Source organism: Ipomoea triloba, chromosome 10, assembly GCF_003576645.1.
Source record: "Ipomoea triloba cultivar NCNSP0323 chromosome 10, ASM357664v1".
In the NCBI taxonomy this organism is placed as follows: domain Eukaryota; kingdom Viridiplantae; phylum Streptophyta; class Magnoliopsida; order Solanales; family Convolvulaceae; genus Ipomoea; species Ipomoea triloba.
Genome location: NC_044925.1, coordinates 17,821,773 through 17,848,154, shown reverse-complemented (window position 1 = coordinate 17,848,154; position 26,382 = coordinate 17,821,773). Strand labels below are relative to the sequence as shown.

Below are 26,382 nucleotides of genomic sequence, written 5' to 3'. Positions count from 1 at the left end.
CTCCACATCAACCTCATCTTCCGACGCATATCAGAGGGAGTTGCGACACATTCGCACTCAGATCAAACAAGTCAAGGCGGGAAGTATCCTTGACAAAAACGGCTTCATCACCCACTCGTCAAATCCAAAGATGGCGGAGAAAGTCCTGAAAAAGTTTGAGAAGGCAGGACTAATGAAATACATGACGCACGACTACCAAACCATTCATGAACTCGACTTCACTAAATGGTTCGCGAATGCCAAGGTCACGAAGGGCAAAATAGAGAGTCGGTTCAATGAGTTCCATATCACGACCTCCGTTGGTGACATCAGAGCGGCATTCGACTTCGCGACGTCGGAGGAAGCAGTCCAGCACCTCTCGGATTACGACTTGGACAAGCAAGCTTTTTGGGATAAAATCCGACTGGAGTCTGCTCCGACAAGAGCATCCTCTGCCCTCCGCAAGTTCCACCTAAAGGAGAGGTTTGTTCTTGCTGCCGACCTAATCATGAAATTCGTGCTTGGCAAGGTGTCTGGAACTGACGAAATCAATCTGGACATCCTCAAAATCCTCCACGCCATCTGGAACAACAACAAAATGGACTGGGCGCATATCATCTTCAATTTTCTTCAACAGCAGGTGCAAAGCTCAGTCTCCAACACCAACCTGACGATCAGTAAAAAGGTTGGTTTCGGTTTTGTTGTTCAATATCTTCTAAGTTTGAAGGGCTTAGAACTGAGGGAAGGGCGAGAGATTCATCGGAATACCTATATGGGTAAGACGAAATCTCAAGCTCCAAAGGCTAAAGGTGTTAAGGGTGCACCTTCTCCCTCGAAGCCTAAGGGAAGGGGCAAAAGGAAAGCCCCAGCCAAGGAGAAGGAATCTGATGATGAGCCTCTGGATAACCTGATCAAGAGGATCACCTTATCGAAAAGGGCTAAGAAAGCCGAAACCATCGCCATCACTCAGATTCGAGAAGTAACACCTTCAGCAATCCAAGAACCACTTGAGAACAGGGCACAAGCCCAGGGGGAACCTCAGGCTACACTGGCCACTGAGGTTGAGAGAGTGCCCCCTACTAGGTCTCTGTCAGGAGCTTTATCTGTAAGTCTACATGCTGATGATGATGCTGAGGGTGCTGATGAGTCTGTGGTCGAGCCTCGAGAGGATGTTCGAGAGATTGGAGGTACTGGGATCAGTGATCCAGTACAGACAGAAGTTGAGGAACCACGAGAGGTGGTTCGAGAGGTAACAGTGGAAGCTGCATCGGCAACAGAAATCCTATCTGCTGGATCTCATGACTTTAATGATGATGCTACTACTCAGTTAGATCGCCGTGGTGAAGATGCAACAAGCCTAAGTGACTTCTCCAGGGTTCTTCGATGGATAAACTGGAGAACAGGCCCTTTTGATCAACTGATTGCACAAGCAGCAGATATGGAGGCTGAGGAGATGTTCGCGTTGAACTGGTTAAACCTCACAGAACTCCCAGCCAGTGAACTTCTTGACCTTGCCCATGAAATGAATACAATCAAGAGAAATATTGAGAGATCTGACAAAGGGAAGGGCATAGCTGCTGATGAACAAGAAGTCGAGCCTGACACGGACCGTGAATCAGAAGCCAAATTTCAAGAAGATATCAGGCTTGCCACTGCATTATCCTTGGGACATCAAGTAGAGGATACGAGAGGTCCAGGAGAGACCTCTGGGATTGCTCGAGATGATTCTGAGAACCCAATACCAACAGCCGCAATCCCCTTGTCCCAAGTAAATTTCTCTGCTCTGGACGAACAGGTAGCAGCTTCGAGAGGTGAATCCGAGACCTCTAAAGCACTTGAGGTGGCTCCTAACACTGTTCTTCTTTTGCCACCACCTGAGTCCACACCCTCGAATGACACCGATGAAGCACAGACAATTCGAGAGGGTGACATACCGTTGCTCAAACTCCCAGGTTTTCCCATCGATATGGAAAGAGAAAGGTGGAGTACACCAGCTGCTCCTGAAACAATAGTGATTCCTGAAGAACGAGAGCAAGCTGAGGTACAATCTGATGAGCAACGAGAGCAAAATGTCCCAAGTCCTGCTGGTTCGAGAGGTACTGAGGAGGACGATGCGACCATCGAAGGTGGAAACAGGGAAGCACCTGTCGACACTTCGTCTCCAACCCCACCAGCAGATGACCAAGTTCCCAGCACTGGTTCGAGAGGTGACGCTGAGGGGGAACTTCTATTGGATGGAAACCGGGAAGCGTCCAATACCGAAGAACCCTCCCTGGCTGATCCAATCTCAACAGTCGCTGAAGCTGAGGCTCCAGGTTCGAGAGGTGAAGAGCAAGAAGTGATCCATCCCTCAGGTGGAAACCGGGAAGCGCCTGACATGGAGCTACCTTCGCGCTCTGAACCCAGTGTCCCTGCGACCCCTCAGACACTCAATCGAGAGGTGGACTCGCAACTGCAAGTCATGGGTGGAAATCTGGAAGCACCCAAGTCCCCTCCAATAAAAGGTACTTCTCACTTCTCTTCTTCTACTTCTGACTATGATCAACAGGCCGAAGAAGCCTTCATTGGCGAAGTGCGTCAATTCATGGCTGATCAATCTCAGAAGATGGCTCAGCTCGAGAGGATACTCGCTATTGTTCGCAATGCTGCAATGCCTGCTGCTGGCACAAGTGAATCCCAAGGCCGTCATGACGAACTTCTCGAACAAGCAGTATGGGCTGAGGATGCAGCACGGAAAGCTGCAGATGAAGCTGCTGTAGCTCGAGCAGAGGCTGCAGGTGCGAGAGCTGAATTAGCTGAGATACGAGCAGAGCTTCGAGCCTTCCAATATTCTAGTAAACTTCGACAGGACGTGATGAAAGCACTACTCGATGATTTGTCGAACCAAGTGCCTGCCCAACTTCCAGCACTCTTCGAAGGCATGTCCACCCTCCTTTCCCGCACAGATGATGCCACCAAGGGGGAAAATACTCAGGAAAGGACATCAACAACTAGCAAGAAGGGGGAAAATACTCAGGAAAGGACATCAACAACTAGCAAGAAGAGGGAAAATACTCAGGAAAGGACATCAACAACTAGCAAGAAGAGAAGGGCAGCAAGTGAACCAGCTGGACCTCCTCCAAAAGTCCCAAAGACAACAAGTGAACCAGCTGGACCTCCTCCAAAAGTCCCAAAGACAACGAGCAAGGCAGTGGAGGAAGCCAAGAGAAAGGAGAAGACAACGAGCAAGGCAGTGGAGGAAGCCAAGAGAAAGGAGGATCTAAGGGTTCAGCGCACAAAAGAGTTAGAGAAGCGAAGAGAAGAAGACAGAGAAAGAAAAAGGAAAAGGCAAGAACAACAAACAGAGAAAGAAAGAAAAGATGAACAAAAGTTGATCGCCTTCAAGTTCGGAAATAGAGAAGACACCGAGCAAAGTCTCGTCCATCAGATCTTCAATCTGGTGAAGTATGTTGGAATGTCCCTTCACAGCAACATGTCTCTAGAAGAATGTATCTACTGGTGGAAGAATGAAGTAATTGAAGGTGAGTTTGTTGGGGAGGCTTTCGGAAACTACCTATTCTTCCATGTCACAGATGACTATCTGAGTTTGGTAGACACAAAAAACCCCATCAAGACACGAGAAGCAATCAACAAGAAGATTCTAGCAAACAAGAAGTAAGCTCTCGTAGTCCATAACTCTTTCTTGATCATCTCTGATTGTTCTTGATCTCTTTTGCCTTCTATTTTATCTTTTCTGCTAAAGTCTTGTAAAATATTCCCGTTATGTTAATATATATATATCTTTTGCTGGGGTGTTGCGTGAGTTCTTACTTCATGCTTTAGCAGATTAGCTCGCTTGTCAAACTTACCGTATGCGCTGAAAATAAAATCAATGTTCTTTTCTTGCTAATCAGTCATACGAGTAAGTATAAGTGTTGGCATCATCAAAAAGGGCGAAATTGTTAGGAACATAATGTATTAGGTTTTGATGATACCAAAATGTATTTTAGAATCCCCTAAAGTCTCGAAAGATAGGAATCAATGTAAGTTCGACAAGTAAACTAAGAGCGAAAATACAACCGGGTAACTTGAGCTCAACTCGGAAAATATTTAAGCTTGAGGTAAACTTGTGTGAACATCTTAGAAAGTCTCGTGTTGTAATCTTATAGATAGATCAGAAGAAGGCACGGGACAACACTGGAGGAATAAGGGTCTGCGAGACATCAACTAAGTCTCGAGACATAAGCAGAGTTCGAGAGATAGATCTCTCGATACATGGGGATCAAGACATCAAACAATCGAGACATCAACTTTGGTCTCGATAAACTGACATTTCTCCAAAAGGCTGAATGACGGTCAGGAAGCATGAATAAAGTTTGGAGAAGAAGAATATCATGGAGATAAAATATTAAGGAGGTGCCAGAAGTGAATGCCACATCAGAATTCCACAACAAACGGATAGAAGGTGCACTAATCCAAAATCGGTCTTATTCCCTAGAACGAGGATCAACGGGAATTTAAAAAGAGTAACTTTTACCAAAAGTAGCAAGTGGAGCATGGACTCAAGAAAGTGGATTATGGAATATCCACTACCAAACAAAAGGTTCAAGTTACAAGACCACCACTCCATGAAAAATGCTGAAAAGATGCAAGACCCATACACAGCATGGGAGACAAATTTCAAACGGAATAATTTTCCCTCCAACGGAATTATTCCTTAACTCTCATATAAAAAGGACGTGAAGACACAAGTTAAAAAAAAAGTCTTGGTCAGAGGAAGTGAGCTTATTTTGAAAATCTTAAGAGGTGTCTATTTCAAACGTTCAAGTGCCTGAGCTCAATCTGGAATATCATCCTGATATTCAAAATAGCGAGAGAACACATCTTAGTGTTTGAGAGAGTTACAAAGCTTAAACTGCTATACATCTAGAAGGTGACCGAAGCAGCTCTACATCGAAGTTGATTCAACGATAGCTTTTGGTCAGATTGGAGCTTGTTACACTCAACTGTGACAACCAAAGGTCCTTGCTTTGGATTAAGCAAGAAGAGGCGGAGTAACCTGGCAGTTGTCTAGTGAAGATCCTGAGGCTTGAGGCGGGCTTGGTGATCAATGCTCAAGTGCTCGAGAGGTGGAGTACCTGGAAGCGGGGAGAAAAACCTGAGGAGAGGCGGAGTAACCTGGGAGCTGTCTTGTGAAGATCTTGAGGCTTGAGGCGGGCTTGGTGATCAAAGCTCAAGTGCTCGATAGGTGGAGTAACAAGAAGCGGGGCGAAAAACCTGAGGCTTGAGGCGGGCTTCGTGATCAAAGCTCAAGCGCTCGATATTGTACTAAAAAGGGAAGTTTTAGTGCAATCCTTCCAGGGAGTTTCTGGAAGAAGAGTGGATGTAGGCGGGTTGGCCGAACCACTTAAACATCTCTCTCGCATTTACTTTCTGCTTTTATCTCTCGCTATCTAACTCTCGAACTGCACTGCATATAACCACACCTCTCGAATAACTCAAACTCGTGCTAACTAAAAGGGGATAACCTTTCCGCTGCGCATAAAACTTTGTCTTCATCTTGTGAGGTATCAGACCTAAACATCTTAAGTCCAATACACAAGAGAAGTCGAAAAAGATTTGCAAAATCTTATACAAGTCTATTCACCCCCCCCCCCTCTAGACTTGTACCCCATCCCCTTGGGACCAACATTACCCATTTCCACACCACCACCTACTACCTCCATATCCTTATCCATTTCATACACACAACCATCACCCATACCCATATGAAACACCACCTCCACCTTTCCAACAAAATTACCCTTCACAATACTCCAATCAAGAAATCGACTCATTAAGCTCCAAAGAAATATCCCAAAATATAGAGACTAAGCTTGCACAAATGATGAGAACAATCGACCCAAGCTATACTCCCGAGTCAAATTCATTCCCTACTTCTCACGTAAACACCCACTACCCACCTCCATAAAAAATTCACAAAGAAAACAATACTACCCATTTCTTCGAAACACCACCCTCTTTCCCAAATTTTACCCACACAAGTCCTTGTGATTATATCCCACCGGCTACCGATGAAATTGAAATTCTAAACGCGAAAATTGATGCATTCACAAGGATGGCCAAGGAGGATACGGCTAAACTAAAAGCCGAAATAAAGGGCGAACTAAAAGACTATCTCGCTACCCTCCGGGAGAAAGGACTTCCATTAGAAGAGGTCGAAACGAAGATGTTATCCATGATGGAGGAGCTCATGAAGATGAATGAGTCCCGAGCTAACTCCACAATCATAGATGACATCCCCACTTTGGAAGCCCATCCAAGGATTGTACAAGATGTCGAAAACGCGCAAAATGCTAGGAAAGAAGAGAGTTTTGGAGAAATAGAGGATTGTTATGCCCCGGTGCTTGAAGAAATTCCAAATTTTGAATTGGAAAATCAAAAGGAGGTAGAGATGGAAAGTGAGGATGATGACATTGAGCTAGTGTGGGAAGATGAAGAGCCAAAATGTGGTAAAATTTCTAATATTTCTTGTGCTAATTTTCTTGACAATCGTTGTGCTCTTATTGCAAACACCCTTGACACTTGTGTGGATGACTCCCTTTGCATTAATATTTCCACTACATGTGATTATGATTGCTTTAAATTTCGGGAGGATGATTCCATGAAAAATTTTGATATATTGATTGATAATTATAAGGATTCTATATTGTTTACTAATGATTATGATTGCTTTAACTTTTTAGAAGATAAATCCATTGTCTTGGGTGAAAGTGAGATGGTGAGTGAAGGGGATGATGCTTCATTCTATTCGTGTGAGAGTGTGAGTGATTTTTCTAACCCAATGGAGTGGAGTGATGAAGAAAAGGAGTGTGAGGAAGAGATGGTGGGAAATGATAGGTCTTTCACGTTTGATCTTATGAAAAGAGTTGAGTGGAGAGAGTTGACCACACTCGAGATTGAGGAAGGGAGTGTGGGGATATGGTTTGAAACGAACGAAAAGATCTTTAGGGGGAGAAGAGAGGAAAAAGAAAAGGGAATAGACACCATCCTAGAAGAATTAAGGAGGGTGTTTAATGCTAAAGTTTTTCCAATTATACATGTTGATATTCCTTGATCTTTGTGGGTATTCAAGGATGTTTCCCATCTTAGGACATTCCTTGAAGCTAAGGTTCACGGGACGCTTGGTCGGGTCCCGAAATCTATGTGCCTTGAAGGATAGGCCACATTACGTCTGCCCATGAGACGTAAAACCATGACGCACTTGGGAGGCAGTCCCAATGTTATCTTACTATTTCTAAAAAGTTTTTCTTATTTTCTATAGTATGTTTTACTTAGTTTTATTTCAATAATGTTTCTATAACCTCGGTTGAGCTAACAAGTACAGATTTAACACCCGAGAGTTATAAGTTGCCCGCAATCAATCGACGAACATCATCACTAGCAAAGGAAGGAAGGGAAACAAGGTAAGCTTTGCACAGCACGCTTCCACGCGACCACCACGCATGTGGCTAGGCGTGGAAAACTTCCAGAGAGCCACCACGCCGCTCACACGCGTGTGAGCAGGCGTGGGAATAAACCAGAGAGCTCCCACGCCTACCACCACGCGTGGTAGCGTGCGTGGACGGGCACCAGACTTTTCGTGGATTTTCGCGCGAAGTGGTTTAAAACCCTTTCCTTGCTTCATTTCTTCCCCACCACGAGCAAGAACTCTCCCAAGCTGAAAATATACACTTTCTAAGCATTTCCTTCCAAGTCTCTCAACTTTTCTCAAAGATTCTAAGTCATTTCTAAGGTATGAACATACTCTTCTTTGCTGTTTATTTGTTTAATGAAGAACTTGTTCTATTTTTGAAGAATATCTCCATGGGTTTTTCTTGTATGATATTTTTCTTGAGATATATTGTTATGGGATGACTTGATAGACTTGTATTGAGCCTACATTGCTTCTATAGACTAGAAATTTCATGTTTTAACATCTCTTTGTGACTAGATCTTGAAATTGCTTGATTTGGGTATTTTCTTGTCATGATGAGATCCTTGTTGATATAGTGAGCATAGTGGGTAAAGTTTGCAACTTTCCTACTCTATAGGCATTACATTGCTATATTCTACTAGTTAGATGGTCCAATTTTAACTTTCATTATACTTCCATTTTTCAACCTTGAGCTAGTCTAGAGTTAGAAGATGAAGTTGACCATATGTTGACCTTTTGACTATGAAATGAGTATGGAATGGTATGAGCTAGTTCTTGCATGTATAGGATAGAATTGTTGATGGATATCAAAATGATGGTTGCATGCATTGAATTCTTATGATCTTTTCTTTAGAATATGTGCAATATTGTTCATAATCAATATTTAAGATTGGCAAGTGTTTTTCCTTGTGTTGCTTTGATTACCCACGTTATAGGAAAGATGTCTTCGCCATATGACCTTGCACAACAGATTGCTCAAAGGCTCCAGAGAGGGAAAGCCCCGGCAGATGAAAACAGTGCTAGGGACACTAACACTCGTTACTTTGAAGTGTCCACCGGAAATCAAATTTTACTAATGACTGCTACAATGCTAGGGTGGTACAGGCAGTTGTTAAACTACCCTATTGTGCAATAGAGATATGTAGACTTGAGAGTGTTGGAGGATTATGAATGCAAATATGGACTGGAGAGGTTGATTGCAGAGCCATATTGGAACAATCTGCTAAGCTGGAGACAGGATACTTTTATCCCTCTAGTACATGAGTTTATCGCGAGCTTGAAGGTTGACGGAATAGCTGGAGATCTCTACAGCCCTACCATTAAGTTTAGACTCTTCAACCAAGACCATAACATATCGGCTAACCGTTTGGGTGTTCTCCTTGGGTTCTACAATGAAGAAGACCAGTCGAAGCACTGGTACAGGAGATTGAGACATGACTTTGGAGACAGGGACATTCCAAGAAAATATTTGTCGATGATCGCAAGACAAGGAGTCGAATGGGAAGGGTCAAGAGTGAGAGTCTCTCAGATGGTAAGGGAGGATTTAAAGGTTTTATGGAAGGTAATCGCTCATTCATGGGAAGGAAAGCCTGAGACATATGACCGAGTCCCAAAGGCGGAGCTGTTCATGCTTTGGAGTATGGACACCGGGAACTCGGTGAACATGAGCACGATTTGTAGGAACTTGCTTGTCGCACAACAGCAAGAGTCAGCCAGGGCAATCTTTATAGGCTCCTTGGTGACAAGGCTATGCGTCTCCCTGGGCAATCAAATGAAAATGAATTGGTTCAACATTAGCTTCCAGGAGCGCATATAGTTTCTTTATCTCCCGAGGACGTCGCAAAACTTCACTTGAGACAACTAGTGCGAACGAGGGTAGATGAGGAGATGGCAGATGATCACGCTAACACGCCCATGACGTCCCCAGGATTCACTCCTTCTCCGATGACATTCAATTCCCCGTCTCTCTCGGACATGTATTCGCCGTTAGATTCTTCAATGTATTCTCCACCACCAAGAGAGCCCGGACCGTCTGTACCTCCACCACAACCTGAAGAGCAAGACCCCAACTCCTCTAGCTTCAACATCCCGAGCTGGTTCACCCCGGTCACTGATTGGAGATCCCTCCAGAATTTCCAATACCAATTGCACTTGGAGTAAATACAAAAGTTGGATGAGATTTCGAGAGAGATCAAGGAAATCAAGAGAGCATGAAGGAAGGAAGAAACTTAAGAAGAGAAAAGACAAATTCTGATGATGATGACTTGTGATCTATTAACTCTGAACAATTGATTGGGGACAATCTTTTTATTTCTGTTTATAGTTTTACCTACAATTCTGTTTATGTTTTATCTTGCACGTTTCGTCTAGCCAAAGACGTTAAACGTGGCGCTTATGGGAGGCAACCCACAAATAAGAAGAAGAAGGGACCACTCCACCAACAACCATGAAAGACCAATCTTGAAAGGTATAATTTCAATTCCCAATTTATTTCTTTAGTTTACTCTAACCGTGTTTAAAGGTCAAACTCAGATCGCAAAACTTTGATAAGGATACAAATTGTAAGTATTTCTTTTATCCTGATTCGATGCCCTGTTTTGGTTTGCTTTATGTTCTAGAATCGCAAATGAAGAGCTGCATGAAATTGTTGTGTTGGATGTAGTGTATTTGTTAGAACTGTTTAGCCTAGTTCGCACTTTTAAGTGTGGAAAAGGGGCGTGTGTAGAACCCTTAAACATATATCCTTTTCCCTCCGTTCCTTATGGAAACATCGAGGACGATGTTTATTTTTAAGTGTGGAAAGGGTGTATGCTTCTTGAAACAGTTAATTGATTAAGTGATAAAGTATAGGAACCTAGAGGGTGTGTTATTGCCAATAATATCTAGGAGGGCTCCTAACCTTGTGCCAAATACGAATGTCTTAAATATGCTTTGGAAGTTTCACCTTGCACCAATTTGCACACTTTGACCCAATTTGAAAATTTTGATGAGTGCTTGCATGATTTCACCTTGTATTTTGTTTGGACCCCAGTCAAGGATCTCTCGAAGTGGGAGTGTGAATCCTTTGAGTTTTAGAAACATAAGAATAGCGAAGCCTGGAAACTGAATTAATCACAGCAGGGCATGGGGCAAAAGGAGAGCCTAAGTGAGCTATGAGTGAAAACAATCCCTAATCCCTAGAAAAAGGCATGAGGGGTTGATATGGTGAAACGTGAATAAAGGCAAAAGGTCATTCCTAGAGATAAAAGTGAGGTGAGCCATCTTGTCTGGATAAGGGGTAACCATTGCACTGTCTTCAAAAAAGCATGGATCTCCATGTGAAGTCGGTTACCCCGAAGATATCTTGAAAGATGAGAAAATAGAGAGGAGGTGAGCCACTTCGCTAGGATTCAGGCACCCATTGCACTGACCTTCGAAAAAGCATGGATCTCCATGTGAAGTCGGGTAGCCTGATGACGTTATCTTAGGAAGTGAGAAAATAGAGTGATCGCCCAAGCCATGGCGATGAGCGGTCCATGTCCCTGACCTCACTTATATAATGTAAAGAGGCTTTGGCGTTAGGTTGGGAATTGGCTAAGGGGTGAGCATCGGTCCCACTAGTCGGATCGGCTGGAGGCCCCTATAAAATACAAGGTGAAATTTCTTTTGTCACTTGCATGCTTGAAAGGAGTGAACAAAAATCTTCTCATGAAATATCCATCTCTCGAGACCTTGACTTCCTTAGCATATTTCTTACATTTGGTTGGCACAAGTTTAGCAGTCTTGGTAGATAGTGTAGGGGATTTCACCCGCTCAACTCCGAACACCTACACATCACTTGATTGGTTAACCGTGAAAGAAAGAACTATCCTTGGTGCTTATATGATTAGTGCTTAGAAAAGTATACTTGCTTGAGGACAAGCAAGGTTTAAGCGCATGTGATAAGCACCAAGAATAGCACTTATAAGGGGTATTTATTAGATTAAAAGCGCATCGTTTTGACATTCAATTACAACAATTGCATGCATTTCAGCTCAAATGCGATCAATTTCTTCTAACAACATTTCCAGGAAGAGTTTTGAAGCATTTCACAGGTTGAAGAGGGATTTGAAGCTAAAATAGAGCAAAAGACGAACAAGCCAACATGCAGTAACGCCCCACGCAGCCTCACACGCGTGTGGCTGGGCGTGGAATTATTCTAGAGAGCCACCACGCCACTCACACGCGTGTGAGCAAGCGTGGTCGGGCCAAGGGCTATTTTGGGAAATTTGTCCCTTTTCTTTGTCACCTATATAAATCCCTTTTGCCCAAAACCAGTAGATCAGAAAATTGATAGAATAGGATAGTTAGATCTAGAGGGTTTTCTCCCCTCATGGGGGAAAATTCCTTCGAATCATAGTTTAGAATAAATCAAGGGCAAGAAGGAAGATTGGGATTCAAGATCAAGGTTGTAAGATCCCCTTTTTCAAGGGGTGGTAACCATTCTCTTCAATTTCTAATTCAATACTTGTTTCTTTGAATGTCCTTTTCTTTTTCTTGTTTCTTAGTATGCTAGAGTAGATTAGATAGGGGATTGGTGGCCCCATGGTAGATCTATGTGGATGTTTAATATTGTTGCTTTAATTTGTGAATTGCTTGCTTGTTGGATGTTGAACTTGTGTGGATGATGTTCTTTAAGCTTTGTGCCTCTTGTGGCCACATTAGGTAGCAAACCCAAAGGAAGTGAGTGTGCGCGCGATAGCGGCCACCCACGAGTCTCACTCACCCACATCTCCGCTCTTAGTCCGAAAGGACAAGATCCGAGAGGAGTGGTAGACAAAGTGTTCGATGAAATGCCCCAACCGAATGAGGATGTGGGAGTCCAAAGTGTGACGCCACTTGGTAGTGTGCCATGAACTCCCTAGTCTATTCCACAACTTGCATTCACAAAACCAACCAAAGATAAACTACATGGAAAAGCCTAAAGCCCCAATCTCCACTTTACTTTCCTTTATTTTTATCACAACCTTTATCAACCTTGCCCTCTTTTAGCAATGAATCCAACCCTTAGCAAATCTTGTAACTCTTTTCCTTCAACCTCTTAGATGCCAACACACCCATTCGATTCCCATTCGTCATCCTTGAGAGACACGACACTCGGGGAGTCTTGACTCTTCGTTTTACCACCTTCACATTCACCTTCACTCATCACAAATACACATCCTTCACTATGGAGATACAAGTTCTCTTCTCCAAGGAGCTCTTCCACCTCTCCCTAATCCTATCTAACCCTAACCTAAAGTGAGAAGTGAAAAATTGACAAAAGACTCCCTCCTCCTAGCTGAAATGTCCCTTAAATACTAAAACATCGCGCAGGATTCTGGTGCCTGTCCACGCCTACTCACACACGTGTGGACTGGCGTGTCCCTTAAATCCCTAACCTAAAGCTCACACGCGTGGTGGTGCTCGTGGGCGTGAATTTCTCCATTTTCGTTTCCTTTGTTGTTTCCGGTTTGGTCTTTGTGTGTCCCCGTGTGGATTGGTTCTTCTTCTTCATTGCTTATACCTTCCTTGGTTGATTTCAGCCTCAAATCCTGTGGAAATCTTTCAAAACATCCCACACAAAACTCTTTTGCGATTTGTTAGTAAAATAACATGAAAACACATGATTGTAGTCTTCAAGACTTTTATTTTGGCAAGAAATCAACTTAATTAGTTCTAGATAATTAGGTACTTTTGGCGTCTATCAGGTTTTCGTCTTGAATGAAGACTTGATTTGTTTCCCTTTTTTACAGGCTTCACAAATTTTATCCTTGTCATAAGTTACATTGGGTAATCCTTCGACCAATTCTTTTCTTGCAAGCTTGTTGATGGCTTTGAAGTTGAGATGGTTAAGTTTATGATGCCATTCCCAACTTAGGTCTCTTTTGCTTTTGGCAAATAAGCAAGTGTTCGGCTTCACAATGTCCCATGTAACTACATACACGTTCTTTCTTCGTTTGGCAGTTAATACAACTTCACGATCCTTTTCTGAAATGACTTGACAAAGATCCTTAGAGAATTCCACTTTATATCCTTTGTCGCAGAATTGGCTTGTGCTCAAAAGGTTGAATTTTAGTCCTTCAACAAAAGAAACTTCTTGAATAGTTGGGCCGTTCTTCGTGATTTCTCCAGTGCCCATGTTTTGTCCACTTGAGTTCCCACACCAAAAACAACTTTAGGACCATTCTTAGCATTGAAATTTCTCAATTCTGACTTGTCACCGGTCATGTGTCTTGAGCAACCACTATCTACGTATAGGGATGTCAATCGGGCCAGCCCTGTCGGGTTCGGGCTAGCCCTGTCGGGTTGTCAGGCTTATCGGATTTGGGTTGTCGGTTAATTATTATTTTAATATCGGATTCGGGTTAGCCCTAATCCTAACCTTCGGGTTGTCGGGCTTATCGGGCGGGTTAGACTATTTGAACTAAAATCGAAAATGAATGATTACATTCGATAAAACGAGTCAAGTCGTCAACCGGATCCGGATTCATTAGAACGGGTCAACTGGAGGAGCATTCAGCACATTAAAATTTACCAAATGCAATTGCAACAGTTCGGTTTCGGTTCGAATTTAATTCGGTTTGGTGCTCGATTCGGTTTAAGACTCCCAAATTTTAACATTTGCTAGGCGACAAGACGGTCAAGGGGTGTCGTGACTTAACAGGGCGTCGTAATAACTATGCATGAAACATCACATAACCCAAATCCAAAATCTAGTATCTAAATATTAAATACCAACATAACAAATTAACAATTTATAGGTGAGTTCATCTTTAGTATTTTTTTTATCACTAGGTACATTTTTAAATAAAATTTTAATATATATATATATATATATATATATATATATATATATATATATATATATATATATATATATTATTTGTAATATATATTTATCTATTTATTAATTATATGTAATATATATTTATATTTATATATTTATTAAAATTTAATTTAAAAATGTACCTAGTGATAAAAAAAATATACTAAAGATGAATTCACTTATAAATTTCTAGTATGTTATGTTTCACATCATTTCTATAATAAAAAATAATTTTTAATTATTCGGGCTATCAGGCTAGCCCATTTAATTTCAGGCTAGCCATATCGGGCCATCGGGCTTATCGGTTTCGGGCTCATCGGGCTAATTTTTTTATCGGGCTAACCCGTTCGGGCTATAGCCCTGTCAGTTTCGGGTTTTTTCTGGCTAGCCCATTGGGTTCGTGCCCGATTGACATCCCTATCTACGTACCATATGGTCCTGTTTCCCTACATCCAAAGATTAGGTTGTTTTAGGTACCCATACCTTCTTGGGTCCTTGCGGGTTAGTGGTAAGCTTGGGCATCCATGAATACCTAGAACTTGTGAGGTTTATCCTTGGTCCACGATACCCATTAAAAACATGGTAATTATATGGAATAGCATAATAGGCTTGAGGTGACTTGGGTGAATAAAACATGGCAATAAAACTATGATGGTTTTGTATGCGAGGTCTATACCGAGTGGTTCGATGACTCCTCAGGTTACCGTATAAGGAACTTCCTTTCGTAGGTTCCACAATTCGTGTTTCAGCCGAATCATTGGATTGACTCGTTGATTGTGGTTCTTTTCTATTTTCAACATTAATCACTGGCTCAAGTTTTTCAATTTGTCCTTGGACAAAAACAGAGTTTAGACCTCCACTAGTAGAAGGATATGTTGGACGTGTTAAGAGGACATGTGAATGAGAGCTGGAGTTGTAACCAAGTCCGGTTCTACTCCCTGATGGTCTTTGATCATCCACCATTCGATCCATTATTCTGGATGAATTAGTAAATGTCGCAATTACCGCACGCAAGTTTTGCTCTCTATTCTCCTTTGCTTTACATTCTTCCTTAAGTAGATGAACTTGCTTCTGGAGCTGACTTATAGACTTAAGTATCTCAGTATTTTTGGACTTTAAGTCCTCGAGATCTTGTCTTTCTGTCAATAGTCGAGCATTCTCTTCCTTATGTATGAAATGTGTGCTTTTGATATTATCGAATTCCTTCATCATTCTTTCGAATGCTTCCCTAGGATTCTTATGATAGCTAGACTCAGAGTTGTAATTAGATGAGTGGTTTTGAGATGTTACCTCGTCTTCTTCTTTTGCCATCAGGCATAGTTCTTCGTCTAATTCTTCTTGGCTGAAGAGACACATGAGTCCCTTTTCATCTTCCGAACTATCACTTTCTGAACTGGAGCTTGATGGGCATGGCTCATCAGTCTTCTCTTCCGATTTCTCTTTCACAGCTAGAGCCTTCCTTCATCTGTCACTCTTCTTGTTGTTCCCAGTGTAGTTGCTAGGTTGATCATTTGCATCATTTGATGTATTCTTCGGGTTGTTGTAGTTTCCTAAACTCTTCCTGTAGTTGTCGTATTCTTCTTGATGTTTCTTGAAAATGGGATAAGGACAATCAGCTTTGAAATGTCTAGGTTTACGGCAGTTATAGCACAGCATCTGTATTTCTTCGATATCACGTGTTCTCGACCCACTGGCTTGTCAGCTGAAGGATGCGGTTTTACGTGTGGTGATTCGTCAAAAGATATTTGTGTTAAAACGGAAAGTCAGTGACTCCCCGAGTGTCGGTCTCGAAGGAGGGACGTGGAGGTGTGTCAAGTGTTCGGGAGTTTACTTGATTGAGTCTTGCATATGATTTGAGTATGGTGAATGGTGGATCGTGAGTGAAAGGAGTTCATAAGGTTTGGTTTGAGTGCAAGAAAGTAGTAAAGTAAAAGAGTTTGCAAATATGTAAAAGGGGTAGGGATTGGATAGTGTTCATGTATGTTGCATTGTGGTGTGACTAAGGTAATGGATAAACAATGCAAGGATGTTGGCTATTCAAGAGTGTGTTGTCTTAATCCTTTTCCACCTTTGTGTACTAAGGCTTCTTTGACTTAGGAGTGCCTTCAAGCATCCAAAGTTCTAACAGGAATTTTATCAAACACTTAAGCTACACACTATCCTACTATTCTTAAGAAGTCCATAGGAACTATGATTGTTTCAAAGCTTCAAATTCCAACTCTAATCAAAGACATGAAAGAGTCAAGAGCTCAATCTCTCATCTAGATTGGCCAAATCCAAACAAGATCTAATCAAAACAACAATCAATAGACAAGAATAGATAATCCAACATTATAAGCATTTAGATCTAAAATAGAGATAAAATCATCACACTAGCAACATGCAATCACACAATCCAAATCCCTAGATTAAACTAGCCACTCATGATATGAAATTCAAGACAAAAGCTAATTTAACCCAAGAACAAGATAACAAAATATAATATAAATGTAATAGAGATCACCTAGAATGAAGTAATCCTTCAATCCAAACTTTGTTGTCTTGCTACAATGGATATTTATCTAATCTAAGAAATGAAAATCTAAGAAAATGGAGAAAGTTCTCCAAAAGAAAAACTAGGGAAAGGAAAACTAAATTTCTGGGAACCTCCTCTGAAAATCTATCAAATGGGTTTAAATACTCTCCGAAAAGCAACCCTAGCAACATTTCCACGCAATGTAGTCTCCACACCAGCACACACGCGTGTGAGTGTGCGTGGGAGGCTACTGGATTATTTCCACGCATGCTCACACGCGTGTGGCCATCCTCTTGGGTCCTCCGGGGCTCCGATCTTGCCTGGTTCGTTCTTTAAGCTCAACTTTTGCTCCTATTTGCTCCCGGGACTCCTGTTTTACCTCTTTTAGGCTAAAAGTAGCTTTTGTGTGTTGGTTAGTGAATTTAAAGCATTTATGAGCATAATTCACCATGTAAGGATGCTATAAACGTGACAAAACACCCTAATATGTGCTTGATTTAAGGGTATCTCGGAGGCTTATCATCAGCATTTCTATGCTTCGACATTCTTGACCTGCCCGAATTGTCATGAGTCTGGTTTTTCCTCATAAATCTCTTGAACTTCCTCATAAACAAGGCAAATTGATCATCAGTGAATAAATCAGATGGGTTAGGGTTTGACCTTACGGTTGACGATGATGGTTGTTGGCTTGCAACTAGAGCTACATTTCTTGTCTCAGGTTCTTCCTCAGTTAGTGCTTCTTTCTTGAATTCATAAGCCTTTAAGTCACTAAAGATCTGAGTACTGCTTGTTGTTTTCAGGTCTCGGTGGTCACGCATAGCAACAACTTTCATCTCCCAACTCTTCGGCAGTCCTCGAAGAATTTTTAAGTTTATCTCCTTTTGTGAGAACTTCTCCTCATCAAGGTCTCGGATGTCCATTAGCAATTTCATAAAGCGAGCTTCCATGTCAGATATGGATTCTTTTGTGCCAAGTTTGAAATCCTCGAATCTTTTCATTGCAATAGTCAGCTTGTTTTCCTTTTCTTGCTCGTCACACTACAAGAAAATTCGCGATTCGCGACGGAATAAACGGGTTTTGCGACGGAATTTATTTCAGTCGTGTATCGGCTCGTCGTATCTTCATTCGCGACGGAAAACGTCCGTCGCGAAATTTCGCGACGAAATTATTCCGTCGCGAAATGTTGCAATTCCATCGCAATTTGGCAACAAAATATTAAAAAAAAATTAGGGTATCCGCGACTGTTCTTTGTACAACAGTCGCGGATACCCTTAAAAATTTTTTTTTTTAAAAAACACAATATTCCTTTTTACAAACTGTAACTCTCAATAATCAATACAAACACTAAGAAATTACAATTCCAAAATTACATTATCAATCTCTACATTTACATTTAGTAAGTAATACTAGCCAACTAAAGTCTAAGCAAAAATATAATACTCTGAATGTCACTGCTCCAATCAATTGAATCACTACCAACAAAGACTGCTTGCACTTTCTCAGAGAGTAGGGAAACTGGAATTTACAAACAGATGGGATGAAATCCAAACTCTTACTGGAAACCATATTTGGACATTACTTCAGCAGGTTCACCTTTTCCACCAGCAACAATGAATTCATTCTCAAATATGCAATACAAAAAACAAAGACAATAAAATTAGTTTTATGTAACGGAAAAATTAGAGCTAAATTGTGTTTTTATGTAACAGAAAAATTAGTTGCAGACATTTTGATAAGGTACAAATAATCAGAAATAGCAACTAGAGATCAAATTTAAAGAACTAGCACTCTACCTTGATGCCCCAATCATATTCATGACCAGCAGGCAAACACACAAGAGTAAGTTATACATCACACACACATTTACTACTTCTCCTTATAACAATGTCACCAACTAACCACCAATATCAACAAACAGATTAATTTTTATGTATACAAAGATTACTGTGAATTAAAGGAAAAGATTAATTTTTATCAAAACTTCATTATAAGTCTGTCCTTCACCAAAAAAAAAATAAATAAATGAAAGAATAGTAATTGCAGCTCAAAGCGACAACTAGCTCTTAACCTAGGAAGCTTGCACACTAAAAAGAAAGTCAAGTTTCCAATACAACTAATACAAGGAAACTTAGTGCAGATTAATGGGCAGCACTTGTTCAATTCTATGGATGAATATGCACACTTTTGGATGAATAGTTCTAGTCTAAAGATAAAACTGACGATGGTTTTTATATTATCCTGTTCAGTTTGCATTGAGAACAATTTTCACATAGGAAATATAAATTAATAGTTGATATTCAAAGTCTCTACACATTTAAATAAAATGCATGAATCAGGACATTACAATTCATTGAGAAATTCTTACCTTTCGGATTTTACTCATAAATTGTATATCTATTAAACATGATAACATAACTCATAAATTGTATATCTATAAAACATGATAACATAACTAGCTGTGTAAGCTTAAGCAAAAGAATAGGTGAAGAACAAAGTGTGTAATTAATTTCAGTGTGTCATATAGAAGATGAAGATTATACCTTAAAGATCAAATACAAATAAGGAACTTAAGAAGTCATATCTCTAAACTTTCACAGATTAGTAAAAAATCCAGTTACTATCACCTAAGAAGGTAATATTAGCTGCTACTAGTATTAAAAAGATAAAAAGATTACAAAACAATAACAATACATAGCAAGTTTTTTTCTATGTTAGCTGCTACTAGTATTAAAAAGATTACAAAACAATAACAATACACAGTCACTGTTAGCTGCTACACATTCACACACCAAAAGACACTAACAATAATTCATAGCAAGTTAAAAAGAGCATCCACTCTAGTAAGTCTTGACAGTAGAACTGAGTCAAAGAGTGAAATACAAAGCATATATCAGAAAACTCAAAATAAGCCTTCACAGATGCAATACAAAGCATATATCCAAAAACTCAAAATAAATCAAAACAAAACTCAAAATAAATTTCTTAAAATATCACAATAACAATAATATTTGAAATAAATCAACAAAAAATTGAAATAAATTAAATATAAATAAACTTACCGTGGCAGCTGGTGAAGGACGGTAGCTCCAGCTAGTGAGGCAGTTCCGCGGTGGTGGCGGTGGCGGTGGCGTTTGGCGCTCGCGAGTGGGGGAGTACCAGCGGAGGAAGGGAGGTGGTGGCGTCGGATGGCAGCTTTGGCGAAGGAAGGCGGCGGCGTCGCTTGTGGCTTCAGATCTGTTGTAGAGCGGCTGGGTCAACGGGGAACGGTGTAGGCGGATGGCAGCGAGCGTGGCTGGGTCGCCTGTGGTGTCGGATGGCAGCGACAGTGGATAGATCGACGGCGGCGTAGGCGGAGCTGGTGTTCGGCGGCGGCTGGGTCGACGGCGGTGGCTAGGTCGACGGCGGTGGCGGTGCTGGTCGACGACGAGGAGATGGTGAAGACTAAAGATGGAGGCGTCGGCTGAAGCTTAAATCTAGGGTTATTATTTCTTTTATTTTTATATATAAAATATAAAATAAAATATGCTTTGATTTAAAAAAAAACGACGTAGTTTTGATATATTAGTTAAAATAAAAACAATATTGCGACGGAATAAATTCCGTCGTTAATTCCGTCGTAATATTTATCAATTTTCAAATAAATTGTTACATTTAGCAACGGAATAAATTCCGTCGCCATTTTCATCGCCATTTCGCGATGGAAATTAATTCAGTCGCCATTTCGCGACGGAACTAAAATTGGTCACAAATTCGATAGCGATTTTTTTGCCGCCAAGTTTTCACGGGCTTTATTTTCTATTGGCGCCAAAATTCACGACGGTATTTTCCGTCGCAATTCCGTCGCTAATTTGCAACGGAATTTAATTTCGTCGCGATTCCGTCGCTATATCGCGAATTTTCTTGTAGTGTCACCTTCTCCTATTTGCATAAGTGTGTCCCAAATATCATTAGCCGACTTGCATTTTCTCACCCGAGGGAATAGTGACTCATCCAGAGCCTTGTAGAGTATGTCTTTGGCGATGTTGTCAAGGTTAGCACGAGTTCTTTCCTCGGTTGTCAGCAAGGACTTATCCTTCGGTATCATAGCCGGTGCCGTTGGATCATCAGCGGCTCAGTTGGTGTTTACTTGTAAGATCTTGATAGGTCCATCAGTAATCACATCCCACATCTCATCATGAATAGCAGGCAAGTGAGCATGCATTCGCACTTTCCAGTCATCAAACTTATCTAGGTTAAACATGAGGAAGTGCCTATGATGTTCCATTTTTGACATAGTGCAAACTGTTAAAAATATTTTTGAGTTTTTGAAAGAGGATCACCAGGCAGTATACACAGAATGTTCACCGTTCAAGGTTACAGCTCTGATACCACTTGTTGGTCCCGGTGGTAGTGATGTGAGTCTAGAAGGAGGGGTTGAATAGACTCACAAGGATTTTGAAAACTTTTTGCAAGATCAATCCTTTGAAGGAATGAACTCGATCAAAGATAAAAACACAGCGGATAAGATATGTTTTACCAGATTTTAATTTTACTTTGCACAAAATGTTTTAGTCTATGAAAATATTAGGTTTTGAGAGTGGCATACAATGCAGTACGTAAAAATAAAGGGAGAGAGAGAGAGATTTCTATAGTGGTTCGGTTGTTAACGAAGCTTACTCCACTCTTCTTCACAACTTGTGAAGGTTTGCACTATATTCTCTGTAATAGTACAAAGCTCCTTTACAACGTGCTCCTTTGATCACTAAGCCCGACAACCATGTTCGGTGAGGTTTTTCAACTCCTTCAAAGTCTACTCCGCCTCTTTCTACTTCACCAAGTAGAGATGGTTGAAAATGATTGAAAGTATTTCTCCAACTTGAGATTCCTGTGTTTGAACTTCTTGATTCAACACTTGAGCTTCGCAAGATCTCTTTTATAATCTGGATAAAACTTTTGAGCTTTTGAATATTTTGACACACTGAGAGTAATATTGCTTGCAAATGGCTTTTCGCTATTTCAACCTTGTTCAAGTGAGAAGGAACAAGAGTATTTATAGGTGGGAATTTTCAGATCTGTTGGAGGGAACCTGAATTTTCAAACCTATTGCCCAGTGTGTAATATCCAATGGGTAAAGTTTTGATCTTTTCAGAATGTCAATACCTTTCTAGCCGTTTGTTCACTTTTGTGCAAGGACAATTTGTCTTTCGTCCCACAAAAAGGTAACAATCATTTAATGCTCCTAGGGATTGTTTGCCTAGGATCCATTTTGACATTCAGGTTATACCCAACCTCAAGGTTATAGACAAGACAACTATCAGAGAATGTCTAGTGTCTTGGGTAATATTGAGAATGATTGACCTTATCATTCTACCATCATCTCCTCGAATCAATCACCTTTGATTGTTTGGCTTCAAGAATTCGGCTCTTCCATGCTTCGGCCTACTGCTATCAGTCTTCAAGTCTTCGTGTTCTACAAGTCTTCAAGACTTCGGCTTGAGAAAGAATTTGTTTAACTGAGACAAGGACTCGTCTATTTCACTATCAAATAATACAGACAAGAATTGAAGGGTCTCCTCGGGTCCTTGGTATCATCAAAATCAATGGCTCGGGGTTCCTAACAAGAGGACAAATGGGTACATATATCATGTGTGGTTGTATGTTCAATAGGGGGATGCACATTGTGATGTTTTGTAGGGACCAAAGGGCCAAGATGGATGAAAAGAAGGAGAAAAGCTCAAGATTGCATTTAGGAGGAGTCCACGATGCAATCCACGAACGTGGACCAGCTCGTGGATAGGAATCAGATTGCACCTGTGAAGACAACACATAAGTGGCATTGTCCACTACCCAATCCACGATCGTTGACGAGTTGTGGACGGGGTCACATTTCCTAGGCGCGAAAGATTTTAATTGTGAAAGTCTTGGGCTGAAACAGAGGATGTTCTTAGTTAGTTTTATGTCTTTAGAGTTGTAGAGAGAGAAAGTAGAGAATTCTAGAGAGAAGGAGGAGCTCAATTGATGAATTCTTGAAGAGATTGAAGATCACAATTTGTAATTGACTTCCAATTTCATATAGTTTACTTAATTGCTTTGATTTCAGCTTGAATTTACTTTCAATTACATTTTACTCTTGATTGAAGATTGAATTAGGTTTTGTTCAAAACCGCGTGATGATGTGTGGCTAGTTAGCTTACGATTGGATTGGAATTTCTTTAGCTCTTGCATTCTAGCACTTCATTGCTCAAAGGATTGGATTAATGCCTTATGAATCTCTTTTTTGCATACATTCTTTGTCATGACCCTAATTTGGTGTAGGCCTTAATAGATTAGGACTTTAAGGTTGTGAATCTAACAACAGGTTGTGAGTTTGCAATTGCCTTGCTTGTGTATGTGCAATTCTCGCCCTATGATCCGAGAAGACTAGATTCGGAAGGAGTCGTAGACAATGTGCTTGATAAAATGCCCTAGCTGAATGAGGATATAAGACTCCAAATTCTACGCAACTTGGTGTGTGCGCCTTTGATCTCCCTTAGAATTCATAGTGTGTTGGGCCAATTTCACCCTAGATTCATTAACGCAAGGCTTAGGAAGACCTATCTAATCCTATTTCATTTTAATTGCAAGTTTTACATTGTTTCTTTCGAGTAAACTTTCACATCATTACAATGACACTTGTCACTTTTAGTGGCCTCTTGTCCATGTATTCCTATTAAATTCATGCAAAACTCTCCAATTTGTCATCCACGTGAGACAATATAAACCCAAGGTTCATTCCTACATTTCATCTTTGACATACATAAAACCAATTTGTCAAATGGTGCCGTTGTTGGGGGTTGCCGCTTGACTTTTGTTGTAATTACACTCTTGCCTTGAAGCACATACGTTGTTAATTTTAACCCCTCAAGGAGCAATTTCCTTGAGTGTCATTCCATTGTCTTTTAAAGCTCGTGTAAGTATAAATGGATCCAATAGATCACCACCATTCAAACATGGAGCTACCTCCATATGGGTGTCCACCCCGTCATGGAGATTCATGGAGCTATAGACCACTACCGACATACTCTCATAACCCTTACTATCCTCCATATACTTACAATCATCCTCCCCCACCCTACCATTATCCACTGCCACTACCCCCATATTACTATGAAAGGGCCTATGCAATGCATCATTACATTCCTCCACCAAATCCCTACCCAAATGAAACCCCCACCACCGCATAACACATGGCCTTATGAAGTAAAGAAAACCACATCACCATTACCCTGCATATTGTGCTAAGCGTAAGAGCCAAATCACGACCGTGGATGTATCGTGGATGGGAAACAAAAAGATCCACGATCCAGTCCACGATCGTGGGACCTTCGTGGATAGGAAATATAATGGGCCATCTCGCTTTAAACCACCACACCACCCGTATCACCAAGACGCCGGAACGCGAGCAACTTGAGAAGCGAATTCATGACCTCATTCGGGAATCTAAGAAAGAAAGCATGAACCTTAGAGCCTCTTTGAAGAAAGAAGTGTTGGAAGAGGTACAATGAAGCACTCCAACCACTCAAGGACATGGAGGCCAACATCACAATGATGTTGGCAAACATCTCATCAAAGTTTGAATATGCTGCTAATGCAATCACATTGAGGAGTGGGAAGGCACTTTCAGAGGCGACTTCAACTCAAAATGATACTCCAAATAATGAGGAGCCAAGGAAGGAAGTTAATCCTCCCAAAGAAAGTGAAGTGACACCAAGCAAGGACAAATAAGAAGAAGAGGAGCCTCCAAAGGCAACCAAGTCCTCCAAGAAGGGAAAGGAGGTCGTGCAAGATCGACCATCCATTCCTAAGGCACGACTTCCCTTCGCACAAAGGTTTCGAATGGACATTGACAATGCAAAATATGAGAAATTCCTCCAAATGTTGAAGCAAATCCACATTGACATGCCTTTTGTGGATGTGTTGGGAGAGATGCCAAGGTATGCAAAGTTCATAAAAGACCTCCTCTCTAACAAAAAGAGATTGGAGGAATCGGCTACGGTAATTCTTGGGGAGGAATGCTCCACTATAGTGCATAGGGATATGCCCCGAAAACTCAAAGATCTGGGGAGTTTCACCATCACATGCAATATAGGGGAAACTTCTTTCAATAAAACACTAGCCGATCTTGGAGCTAGCATTAACCTCATGTCATATGCTTTGTTTAGAAAATTGAATTTAGGCACCCTTAAATCAACATGCATGTGTATCCAACTTGCGGATCGATCCACAAAATACCCTAGGGGTATAGTTGAGGACGTGTTGGTAAGGGTGGATAAATTCATTTTTTCTGTGGATTTTGTGATATTAGATATGGACATCGACGTTGAAGTGCCCCTAATCTTGGGTAGGCCATTCTTGGCAACCACAAGGGCACTAATAGACGTCAGGGAAAGAAAACTCGTCATCCGCGTGGGAGACGAGTCCGCTAGTTTTAATGTGACAAAGTTGATGAAATATCCCTTGGAAGGGGATAAGGGTGTGACAAATGAGAAAGGAAAAAAATGAGGATGGAAAAATGAGTGAGAAGGAGAAAAAGGAAGGAGGGGGTGAGGAGAGAAAGGAAAAGAAAAATGAGGGTGATCTCAAGACGCTGCTTACACATCTTGAATATTAATATTTGGGGAGTGAGAAGACACATCCGGTGGTAATATAGACCAACCTCACAAGGATCAAAAGGAGAAGCTTGTTACTATGTTGAGGGGGAATAAGGAAGTTATCGGATGGAAACTCACCAACTTGAAGGGAATTAGTCCGGCCATTTGTACTCACTAGATTTTTCTAGAAGAAGGATCTAAGTCGGTAGCTCAACCCCAAAGAAGGCTAAACCCAAACACTTTTGAAGTTGTGAAGAACAAAGTCATAAAGTTGCTAGATGTGGGTATGATTTATTCGATCTCTGATTGTGCATGGGTTAGCCCAACCCATGTGGTGCCGAAGAAAGGAGGAATCACGGTAATTGAGAATGAAAAAAGGAATTAATACCCACAAGAAAAGTTACGGGTTAGAGGGTTTGTATAGACTACTGAAGGCTAAATGGAGCAACTCGCAAGTGTGTCAAAAGCTTAACCTCTCCCTATCTTGGGAGAAGTGTTATGATAAGCACCAAGAATAGCCTATTTTAAGGGTCATTTAAGGGCTAGAATTGTAGAGTTTATTAACCATTTCATAAGAATTTCATGCATTAAGACTCTAATGTGACCAAAACTTCTAACGAGAGTGTGGAAGATGTTTTTAAGGTATTCTACAGCCAAAAGGAGGACTTAAGGCCGAAACTGAGCAGAAAATGAGGAAACCATGAAGCAGGAGCCTCCCACGCAGCCTCACACGTGTGTGGAGGGGCATGGAAACATTCCAGTAACTCCCCACGTCCTCCACACGCGTAGCGATAGTCGAAGCCTCAAGGCTCGACGCGTCGAGAACGTGCCGTATGATTTTTCTGGAAATTCCTTGAGGGCTCGACGCATCGAGAGCCTTGATCCTAACCTAAAATTCTGCTGCGGGAAAAATTACCATCTTGCCCCTATTTTGTTTCCCCTATATAAGGCTCCTTATTTCAAACCTTTGGGGCATTAGGTAGTAGTTAGATAGCTT

At 41.2% G+C, this 26,382-nt stretch overlaps 1 protein-coding gene and 1 long non-coding RNA gene across 2 annotated transcripts; one reads left to right on the top strand and one right to left on the bottom strand.

Moving 5' to 3' along the window:
- Positions 1-18,082: 18,082 nt before the first annotated feature.
- Positions 18,083-20,236, bottom strand: LOC116031716. The gene is made up of 2 exons (XR_004100643.1): positions 19,836-20,236; positions 18,083-18,397 (listed from the first exon to the last, which is right to left on the bottom strand). It is a non-coding gene; the product is annotated as an uncharacterized LOC116031716 (long non-coding RNA).
- Positions 20,237-24,630: 4,394 nt separating this feature from the next.
- LOC116033237 lies at positions 24,631-25,296 on the top strand. Its single transcript, XM_031275993.1, has one exon. It carries the CDS (start codon positions 24,631-24,633, stop codon positions 25,294-25,296), a length of 666 nt encoding a protein of 221 aa, XP_031131853.1.
- The last annotated feature ends 1,086 nt before the right edge of the window (positions 25,297-26,382 follow it).